Source organism: Melitaea cinxia, chromosome 13 (assembly GCF_905220565.1).
Source record: "Melitaea cinxia chromosome 13, ilMelCinx1.1, whole genome shotgun sequence".
In the NCBI taxonomy this organism is placed as follows: domain Eukaryota; kingdom Metazoa; phylum Arthropoda; class Insecta; order Lepidoptera; family Nymphalidae; genus Melitaea; species Melitaea cinxia.
In genome coordinates, this window is record NC_059406.1 from 5,136,966 (window position 1) to 5,148,572 (window position 11,607).

The window sequence follows — 11,607 nt, forward strand, 5'->3', positions numbered from 1 at the left end:
TAACCATAGTATTTATTTTATCACATGTTTATTCATTCGTTTTACTTACAGCATCCAAGTGATATGTACATCAAAAAATATAAAAGAATTTATCGATAGTAACAAAATCTCACATATACGAGTACCCTCGTATTTCCCTTACTTCAATCGATTAATCAATTGTCAAAATCCAACAAAATCGTTAAAATATAATATGTCATTTTGTCATTTGTCGCATAGGTACTGTTTGATTCATGGAGCATAGAGAAATGCTCCATGGTTTGATTTGTCGAAGACAAAATGACAAATGTCATCGCAGTTGTGTAAACTGTGATTACTGTGAACCGTATAATGTTAGATATTGTAAATATTTAATAGTAAAACATAATATAATAACTTTGATTTATATAAATTGATACATGATATTATTATATAAGGCCAACTATTTTTATTTGATTCACAATGTCTTAAGTCGAAATTTTTTTCGTGTTAAAAATGAATACAAGTTGTAATGTTGAAAGTGTTTTTTACGAAGATGTCCCACCAGGCACGCTTGACGAAGAAGATTTTTTTTGTACTGAAAAGATCGTGCCTAGAAAGATTAAGCCCCAAAATATTGTCATTAGACTAATGGACCGTGAAATTTATGGTTCTCGCAAACCTGGATCTCATTTTCATGTTGTCCGAGAATTTTACCAAAATGTCTTTCCTAATTTAACTATAGTCAACGTAGAAAAACCACCATGTTTTTTGCGAAAATTTAGCCCAGATGGAAAGCATTTTATAGCATTTTCTGCTGATCAGACATCATTAGAGGTATTCTTTACCTTAAAAATAATTTTTATTGCATAAATAATAATAATAAAAAAAAAAACTAGTAAATTTATGTCTTTTTGTTTGTATTATGTTGACCAATATATAACTTAATATAATTAAATCACTTAAATGTGTTAAATTGTGGGCCTAGGTTATGAAGTAATATTATTAAATCTTTACAGATCTATGAATATAGAGGGGCATCCGCGGCTGGTGACTTAGTGGCAGGTTACCCCTCAGATTTATTAAATGCTGATGCAGATGCACATCATAGAATAAGGACACATATATTTTATAGATTTTTTAAGGTATATTTTAAACAACTCATTTCATTTTATGTGATGGATGTTTTTTTCAAATTGGGGAACCTTCCTCGTTGCACTGCCTAAACAGCTGACTTCTAATGTTATTCTTCTCCTACATAGAGAAAGAGGCCTACGCACACCAGTGGGATATTCTTATTACAGACTGAATTGTTAAACATATGACAATTTAGTTTGTCAATTAACTTGAGTGCTTTGCTTAGTTTATGATTTTATGGTTTTTAACAGATTTTTTTTAAATTTTGAGTTTGTTTTTTGAAAAGTAATTTACAACAAATAAACTTAAAAACAAATATATACTTGGAGTTGGCAAAGTCAAATAATACGTGCCTTCAAATTCCTTTGATCTCAATAAGCTCAATAAATATTTTACTTCTTCTGTCACTATAGACAGTGCGACTAAAGCCGATAAACCCTTAGTCATCTTTCTGCCATTGAAACTCCTGACTCTTCGTCAACTTTTACCTTCACACAATTGTCTGAATGTGATGTTAAGAAGAGCATATTAGCTGTTAGTTCTAATGCAGTGGGCTTCGATAACATCAGCCGTAATATGATCATTCCTATAATAGACTCAGTCCTTTCTGTCATAACCCATATTTTCAACGAATCCCTAAGGTCCAATACATTTCCTACTAGCTGGAAAGACGCTCAAATTATTCCCCTACCTAAAAAACCGGATTCCTCTACGTTTTCCGATCTTTGCCCAATAGCCATACTCCCTTTCCTGTCCAAAGTTTTAGAGCGTCTTGTGCATCAACAGCTATATTTATTTCTGTCTTCCAATGATCTCCTAAATCCTTATCAGCCCGCTTTCCGTAAAGGTCCTAGTACGACTACAGATGTGAAAATCACTGATGACATTAGGCGGGCAATGGACGGTCACAATCTCATCGTGTTGACCTTGCTGGGCTTTAGTAATGCGTTTAACGCGGTGGATTTTGATTTACTGCTGGCTGTCTTGTGCTCACTTAACATATCTCCATCATCAATTGATTGGTTTCATAGTTACTTGTTTGGTCGTCGGTGTGTGTTCTTGTCCAGGATTCTTATTCAGACTGGTCTAACGTTAATGCTGGCGTTCCGCAAGGTGGCGTGTTGTTCCCACTCTTATTTTCGATCTTCATAAATTCAATAACTCTCCGCATATCTTCTCTTTACCACTTGTACGACGATGATCTTCTAATTTATTCTTACGCTAAGTTGTCAGATTTACCTACATCAATAAACAATTTAAATAATGACTTGAAGAACCTATATAGATGGAGTAACTCTTATGGATTAAACATTAATCCCTCAAAATGTCAAGTCATTATTATCAGTAGTCCTAAACTTGTGTGTCGAATAGATTGGTCACTTATACCACCAGTCGTTTATAGCAACGCCGTAATCAGTTACAGCGACAAAGTCAAAAACCTCGGAATTATCTTCAATAGACAATATTTCCTCCCTTTGCCTACCAAAATTACGTTAGCGCAGTCACTCCTCCTACCAATTCTTGACTATGCTGACACTTGTTATCTTGATCTTAAAGAGGAGCAATTAAATAAGCTTGAGCGCCTTCAAAATCTATGCTTCTAATCTATAATTTGGTCTTCGCAAATATGATCACGTTTCCGAATTTCGCAATTGTCTCAAATGGCTTCCGATGCTTTCGCAGGAATACTCACATACTCTCGCTACTATATTGTATACTTTTTCATTCTGATACACCTCTGTACCTTAAGGAGCGTTTCAAGTATCTTTGTAATACACACGAACGCACCCTTAGATCCGAGTCTACTTTGATGCTCGAAACTCCAATTCACACTACTTCTTTTTACTCCAATTCTTTTTCAGTTAAAGCTGTTCAACTTTGGAACGCTCTGCCTCTTCCTATAAAACAAGCCCAATCCCTTTCTTGCTTTAAAAAATACCTCAAGTCACACTATTTGTCACTTGTAGTACGTCATAATTGTTTTTATATCTCTGCATAACAATGTAAGAGTATTGCTTCACTTGTATTTTGTATTCTATGCTTTTATCCATATTATATATATTTCTATATGATTATATATGTTTATATATATATATATATATATATATATATATATATATATATATGTTTGTATGTATGTATGTATGTATTGTGTAGGTGACACTAATCGTCACTTCTCTGTGTACACTTCCCTACCGCTTTCACTACGCTGTGTTATATATGCCCAAAGGTTGTCTGGAAGAGATCGCTCCTCTAGCGATAAGACCGTCTTTGTACACTGTTTTTTATTTGTAATATGTTATTGTGTTGATTGTTGTTGTGTACAATAAAGAGTATCTATCTATCTCTAAGAAACAATTCCCATATCATTGATGTACATGTATTTAAGTGATACATAATTATGTATCACTTAAATACATGTAATTATTGGTTATGTTATTCAAGTTTAGTAGCTTTATACAGGGTACCCCAGAACTCAACGTCAAGCCGAAACGGGGTGACAGGATTGATTGTAATCATCATGGAAAAAATCAGAAAAATAAATCTATCCCATGGAGTTTGAAAATTATGGGCATTTAAGAGAAACCTAGAAATTTGGTCAAACTGTAACCATTTTTCGGTTATTTTGGTTAATTTTTATTATTTTTGTTCATTTTAACTTTGAAACCGTAACCTTAAATAACATTTCTAGAACCACAGTTAAAAATAATGACACAATTGCCCCCCATGTTTTCTAGAATTAAGACTATTTGTTGAACTATGAATTTAAAATTTTCAAAATTTGTCGACTTTGAAAGGCCCTCCTTTAAAAAAAAATGTACTAAGTGCCATTAAAAGTTTGCGCATTTAATCAGGATTGTAAAATGGTTGACACCAGTTAGTACGTTTCGCTCATTCGTTTACTGCGCACCTTTCCGTATTCGCTTGTGACGCTTGTGTTGATTTAGTACTGAAAACTTTGGCTTCTATATTTGGACTTGGATTTTTGTGAATTGGACTTGTTGATTACATACCGGCAACTTTAGCTTCTCTAGTCTTTCTATTGCATCTCAATGAAACGAAAGTTAGTATGATTCCTAGCACTGTATTCAATGAGTGCGAAAGAGACAGGACGACGCGAAGTAAAAGATTTCATATGAGAAATTAGCCTAATCTGGAGCACCGCTCAAGCGCGACGTTGCAGGTTCGGCCCTGCGGTGTGCAGTGTGTGCCAAGTACTGCGGTGATAATTTGCCTAAAACTATGCCCTGTTGCCATCTTATGCATACAAACAAACATATCGGCTTCGTCAGTTATTTAGCAGTTTTTCTTTTAAATCAATACTAATATTATAAAGAGGTAAATTTTCTAACTTTATTTGTTTGTAGGGGTTAATCTTCGCAAAACTGATCCGATCACGAAAATTCTTTCACTAACAAAAAGCTACACTATTCAGGAGTGACATCGGCTATATTTTATTGTGATTGAACAAAAAATTCAGTGAAAAATCTTTTAATATTCTCGTGTCACAATGTTAGTTACAAATACCAGTACTCCTCCAAAACGGCTGGACTGATTTTTATAAAATTTTGTGTGGGTATCGGGTAGGTCTGAGAATCGGCCAACATCTATTTTTAATACAGCTATATTATAATGGAGGGGGGGGGGGTATGAAGAGAAGCTAAATAACATATTACTGGCTACGGCAGTAAAGAATATAGCCTTTCCCTATCTTGCCGTGGGTGTCGACAGAGGCGACTAAGGGTTACACAGTTCCACCAAAACCTTGGAACTTAAAAAGCCGACCGATGGCGGGATAACCATCCAACTGCTGGCTTTCATATACACAGGCTGAAGACGGGCACAACGTCTTCAGTGCGATAAAGCCAGCCCTGCGGTCAATAACCCGTTTGCCCAGCGTGGTGACTATGAGCAACACACATGAGTTCACGCCATTTTGGCACGAACTTATGGAGGCCTATGTCCAACAGTGGAGTGCGAGAGGGTGAAGTGATGATGATGATGATGAAGATGCATAACATATATGGCAAAAAACGTTTGCGAGGTCAGCTGGTAAGTAATAAAAATAGTTTGTGCGTGACATTTTGTGTTAAAAATGGAACAATACAGTGTATCTTTTATTAAAATTTGTGAAAAGACTCAACATGTGCCTTGAACTGAAATAGTACTTATTACTTACTCAAAAGTGTAGTACGAAAACTAAATCTTTTATGCGTGTTTTTAAATCTGAACAATATTTCAAAACCCTTTAGTTGTGTAGATGTGAATAGAGCAATAAATGATTTTATTTCCGCGTCTGGTGTTTGGAGCTGGCGCCTGTAGTGGTGGTGAATCCGCATGGACGGAATAGATTTTCTATACAAATAAATCAATGGTAAGCTCTTTTTAGTTTTTCGTATACTTTTTTGTGTGCTAATTTCTCATATGAAATCTATTATTTTACGCTTCAGCCTGTCTCTTTCGCACTCATTGAATAGTGCTAGGAATCGTACTAAACTTCGTTTCATAGGAACGCAATCACTGGCGCTCCACTCGTTACAACTTAATGCCAAATGTACGTATTATAATAGACTATTGTATAGGCGTAGTAGAGTAGAAAAAATGTAATGTAAGGATAGTATGTAATATAAATAAATAGATAAATATCATATAACATACACACACGGTCGTCTGTTCCTATGGTAAGCAACTTAATGCTTGTGTTACAGGTAACAGCCGACTGTTATAACTATTTTTTTTTTAATAACGCTTCAGCCTGTAATATCCCACTACTGGGCATAGGCCTCTTTCCCCATGTAGGAGAGAGAGCTTAATCCACCACGCTGCTCCAATGCGGGTTGGCAGATATATATACTACTATGAGTAACGATCGCTATCAGGTGTACATGATAACAACCGGGACCGACGGCTTAACGTGCTCTCCGAGGCACAGTGGGGAGACCCACAAGGACTGCACAAACACCCAGACCACGGCAAACACCTGTATGGCCAATACAAATGTTTGTCATGTGTGAACCCGCAACCGCCAGCGCAACAGGTACAACACATGGCTGTAACCGTTGCGCCAACGCGGCGTCGGGTTTTAATAAACATACATAGAAATAATAAATATACAAATATTATATTACACCCAGACTCAGGCGGGAATCAAACCCGCAACCCGTGGAACAGAAAGCAGGGTCACTACAAACTGCGCCACCGGGCTAGTTAAATAAACATAGATTTAAGATTACTATGTAATTTTCGTGTGAGTGCACTGCATCAGTGCTCTTTAGGACGAGCCGCCTCTGCTCTTATGTACAGATATAACACAAACTATAAACTAGTTACAATATACTACTATAGTCTGGCTAACGAAAGTAGATACTCAATTCTTTTGCATACTTTTTAAATGGCAACACTGTAGGGCCTGTAGGTTTCCCATTATCGGGTCGGGTATCGGGTATATTAATTACCTCTTTAATTTGGGTGGTGGTTTGGGTGGTAAAATGGTTGGATGGGTGATGGAGCATGAATTTGTAAGCCTTTTTATCCTTGGGGTTTATGCACCGACAGAGCTGCGCGGAGGTGGGTCATCAAAAGCCCAACAAGAGAGAGAGGAGTTTTGGAATAGCATGAAAGATGTCTTGAACAAGTGCGGAGAAAATGAACGGATCGTGATGTTAGGGGACTTTAATGGATGGGTTGGAGTGAAGCGTGATGGGTATGTAAAAGTTCTGGGTACGTTTGGGGACGAGAGAGTGAATGACAATGGGAGAAGCCTGCTTGAAGTATGCTTGGAATGGAATCTTTGCGTGGCCAACACAATGTTTGACCACAAAAAGATCCATTTGTATACTCTTATATTTGTATCTCTTGATGAGGTTGAGTCTAGAAGTATGATTGATTTTGTAAAGTGGATGAAAGACTGAGGAAGAAAGTGCTAGACACTCGGGCATTCCGCGGTGTAGGCTTCGAAACAGACAACTTCCTGGTCGTAGCCCGAATGCGTGGCCTGTTTAAACAGTGGCGACACCGAAGGGCCGAGCCTATGAGTGTTGGACAGAGTGAAAGTGGAAAACCTACAAGAAAAGGAAAAGAAAGACGAGTATGTAGAGAAACTGAGAGAAAGTTTTAAAGGCATAGAAGAGATTGGTGCGATTGAAGATTTGTGGGATACATTTAAGAAAGGGGTCGTGAATGTTGCTATTGAGGTATGCGGGGTAGCTAAAAGAACGAAATGAAGAAAGAACTATAATGTGTGGATGGATAATGATGTACAAAAGGCTGTGTAAGAAAAGAAGACAGCGTGGTTAGATTGGTTAGCGACAAAAGCTAACCAAAAAGTTCAAAAGGCAATGGATGACGAGATAAAGGAAGCAAGAACGAAGTATACATTATTGAAATTAGCGGTGAAAGAAGTTGTTTCTAGAAAGAAAGAAGAACGAAAGGATGATTTTGATAAACGCCTCACTGAAGATTTCCAGTCAAACATCAAGTTTTTCTGGAAATCCATCAAAACAGCCAGAGGAGAAACTTCTACCTCGGAACTGAGTACAATCTGGATTCAAGATGGGAGAATTATAAAAGAAGAAGAATGTGTGTTAAAGAGATGGAAAGAGTATTTTGAAAGTTTGTTCGAAAGAGAGAAAGGGCAGGTACAACATACGGCACCTTCCATGGAAGCGAGTATAAATGTTGGTGAAAGTGAGATAAGCATGGATGAAATAGTGAAAACGTTGAAAAGTATGAAATGGTATGGCTGAGGGCTGCAGGGTATGACAGGATTACCGTCGAAATGCTAAAGACTGGACATGGCATAGTGGCTAGCCAGCTGTACCGCCTTTTCAATTTGTGCTGGCGAAACAGGCAAGTACCGGGAGACTGGTTCAAAGCCGTAATCGTCCCATTGTACAAGGGAAAAAGGTCACGGCACGACTGCAGGAATTACCGCGTTATAAGCCTCCTCAGTGTCGTCGGTAAATTGTATGCAAAAGTGTTGAGTTGAGAGGGTTGTGAATGAAACAGACGATAAAGTATGGGATGCACAAGCGGGTTTTAGAAAGGGAATGGGATGTACGGATCAGGTCTTTTCTTTGCGGTGCATAGCCGAAAAGTGCTTGGCAAAAAACAAAAAAGTCTATTGCGCGTTCGTGGACTTAGAAAAGGCCTATGATAGAGTGATGAGGAATGAATTGTGGTAGCATTGTCTGTGAATGGTGTGAGCAGTGTCCTGATACGAGCATTGCAATCTCTTTATAGTGATTCTAGTGCTTGTGTGAGAATAAATGGAGCATACACTGAATGGTTTAATATCGAAAAAGGTGTTAGACAGGGATGTGTAGCGTCGCCGTGGCTGTTTAATCTGTTCATGGACAATCGTTTGACAGATTTAAAAGAGAATGAAAGTGGGTTGAGAATGAGTGAGTTACTCGTCAAATGTCTTCTCTATGCTGATGAACAAGTATTACTTGCCTCTTCGAGGAGTTGCAGGAGATGGTAACTGATAGAGAGTGGATCCTTTGTAAGAAAGGGAATGAAGATGAATGTAAAGAAGACGAAAGTGATGGTGTTTGAAAGAGATGAGGCAGTGACAGACTGCAATATCGTTATTGGAGATGAACAAATTGAACAGGTGAATGAGTTTGTGTATCTGGGTTCAAAGTTTACAAGAAATGGAAAGCACTCATTTATGAGCAGTCAGAAGGTGTCTAACAAGGCTCGTTTGGCTGTCCATGAGGGGTTGTTGGTTGCGACACTCATGTACGGAAGTGAAAGTTGGGTATGGCTGAAGAAAGATGAAAGCAGAATAAATGCAGTTGAGGTGAGAGCGTTAAGAAGTATGATAGGAGTTAAACTGAGTGACAGGATAAGAAATAGTGAGATAAGGAAACGTTGTGGTCTGAAAGAAGATGTAGTGACAAAAATTGAGAAAGGTATGCTCAGATGGTTTCGTCATGTCGAGAGAATGAGGGAACAACGATTGACGTAAAAAGTGTATAAAGCGAGTGTGGATGGAAGGGTTGGAAGGGGTAGACCTAGGCGGACGTTCCGAGACCAAATAAGGGACGTCTTGAAAAAAAGCCAGGTCAAGAGTACCCTAAACCGAAGAGCATGTATAAAGGGAATAATGACAGTGGACGAAGCGAAAGAAGTATGTAAGGATCGTAGCAAGTGGAAAGAAGTGGTCTCTGCCTACTCCTACGGAAAAGAGGCGTGATTATATGTATGTATGTATGTATTAATTTGGGAATATCTAGCGGAAACTTACTAAGATTTAAATATAAAAGTAAAACCAATTCAAAACCTTACTTAACCCAGTTACTATGTTTGAAAACGCGATTAGAATTTAGGACAATATAAATACTCGGTAACATAAATCTTGTTATAAACATTGACAAATTTCGGCGATTTTAACAAAGATTGTGAAGAATCGGAATCAGAGTATGGTAACAATTAAAAAAAAAAAAACAAATAAACAAGACGGCGCGTCTTTGAAGTTGCTAGGGTGTGCTTTTTTTTAAATATGCCGCGTTTTTTCAGTATCTACTTTCATTAGCCAGACTTCAGCATCTTTTACAAAATTATCATAATTTTGTCATATTGAATTTGTGAATATACATATGTAAATGCTAGTGACAAAATAAATACATTAAAGTGTTACTTAAGAAGTTAAGAACTTTATATTTTATATTTCAGCCAAAATTTACAGTAAATGTATGCCAGCAAAGGTTGGTTTCCAGAGTAGAACGCAACTCTGGTCAGCTTCCTTTTATGGAGCAGCAGCTTAATAGAGAATGCAGTCTCTTTACTGAAGATGGCAGATATGTTATTGTTGGCTCAGCAGCACACATTCCTGATGATTTACGTCCTCACTTTTATCACATTCATAGTAACAATGAAGCAGTTACACCGACTATAAGGTATAATTTTTTTTTTACAAATTACACCAATTTTTACCAGTACAGTTTTTTATTTGTACTTTCATTTATTAAAATAAATTTTTGCAGATCTGCACTTGAAGATTATTCACTTCACTTAGTTGACTTGCACCACGGTAAACTCTGTGATACAAAACATTTCAGAACTGACAAAATTTATCTTTCACATAACCAAGGGATTTATTTATATAAGGAGGTTTTAGCTGTATTGTCTGTGCAACACCAAACAATTCATTTGTTTCAAATTGTTGAGGGGATGTTAATAGAAATTAGAAAAATAGGGAGATTCTGTTATGATGATGATCCATTTATTGTAAGTTCAGTATTCGCACCAATGATAAACGAGAGACCATTCTATGAAGAAACCATAAACAGTTTGAAACACAGACTTCTAGTTTTTCTTTACAAAAGAGCAAAATCCATAAGTGATGAAACAAATGATCCTCTTGAATTAAGAAAATTTTATAAATATTTTGACATGTTCAAGAGTTTGAGAATGTGGAAGATGCAGTTATTAGACGAGGACCATCTTTTTATAAAATACGCAAGCGAGGAAGTCGTGACATTGAGGGTTGCAGAACCTAACAGCCAGTCATCGTTTTTCGTTATATACAACATAAGTGAAAGTAAAATTTTAGAGGTTTATGAAAATACTTCAGAGGGGCTATTGCAATTATTCGAAAACTATTGTGACTGTTTTAGAAACGCTAGACTTTGCACAGATTCGCAATTTACTTGTTCACCCTCAAATAACTTATATGCGAGATTGACTCAACAAAGATTCAAACAGACAATCGTGCGTGCAATATACGGCGGTCGGACTGAAGCAACAAAACGAATATTGGCACAGTTGCCAATAAGTGCCCAGTCTTACAGTGGGTCACCCTATTTAGATTTGGGCCTTTTTAGTTACGACGATAAATGGGTGTCAGTTATGGAAAGGCCTAAAGCTTATGGAGAATATCCAATACGGTATGTTTGATTTGTTTTACATTTTTACCACGGGAGGGTAGGACTTGTAGATGTAGTGCACTTTTTTAATTGACCTTTTTTTTCAGTTTTTATGCACGGGACTCAGGTCTTCTAAAGTTTAAAATATATGCAGGAGTTTTGGGTCAGTCGGTACCTGCGAGTGCAAGGCGTCTAGTAGCGTTTACTTTTCACCCCACTGACCCTTTCGCGATTAGCGTACAGAGGACTAATTCAGAGTACATTGTCAATTTTCACATAAGGAACGCGGTCTTTAGTTGACATCTGTGAACATTTCACGCCTATACTATAAAAGAAGTTACAATTCTCGATATAACCATGAAATTAAATAGTTGTATATTATATATGTATAAATGTTTAAATATATAATTTTATATAAAGAGGTTTTAATTTATTTAAATTATGTTTCCTAGTACATTATTAACTTTACTAATAATTTGATGTTTTGTCAAAATTAAAATATAAATTGCGCTTTTCTCTCAACTGACATTGCTGTCAAATCAGAAAAATCATGGAAACCTTCCGTCAAGAAGTCCGTTAAAAATAAGAATAAAACATCTGAAACAATGAATCATTAAACACAATGCAATTCAATCAGCCA

The 11,607-nt window shown here is 36.8% G+C and overlaps 1 protein-coding gene across 1 annotated transcript; it reads left to right on the top strand.

Moving 5' to 3' along the window:
* The first annotated feature begins 264 nt into the window (after positions 1-264).
* LOC123658841 (DET1 homolog) lies at positions 265-11,386 on the top strand. The gene is made up of 5 exons (XM_045594136.1): positions 265-795; positions 978-1,103; positions 9,775-9,998; positions 10,086-10,988; positions 11,075-11,386. Exons 1-5 carry the CDS (start codon positions 475-477, stop codon positions 11,265-11,267), a joined length of 1,767 nt encoding a protein of 588 aa, XP_045450092.1. The 5' UTR covers positions 265-474; the 3' UTR covers positions 11,268-11,386.
* The last annotated feature ends 221 nt before the right edge of the window (positions 11,387-11,607 follow it).

Excerpts from the sequence above, each read along its gene's own strand:
- LOC123658841 (XM_045594136.1), top strand. The coding sequence starts at position 475 with ATGAATACAAGTTGTAATGTTGAAAGTGTTTTTTACGAAGATGTCCCA. Across the intron at positions 1,104-9,774 it reads TATTTTATAGATTTTTTAAG|CCAAAATTTACAGTAAATGT; the intron begins GTATATTTTAAA and ends TTTATATTTCAG. Across the intron at positions 9,999-10,085 it reads GCAGTTACACCGACTATAAG|ATCTGCACTTGAAGATTATT; the intron begins GTATAATTTTTT and ends AAATTTTTGCAG.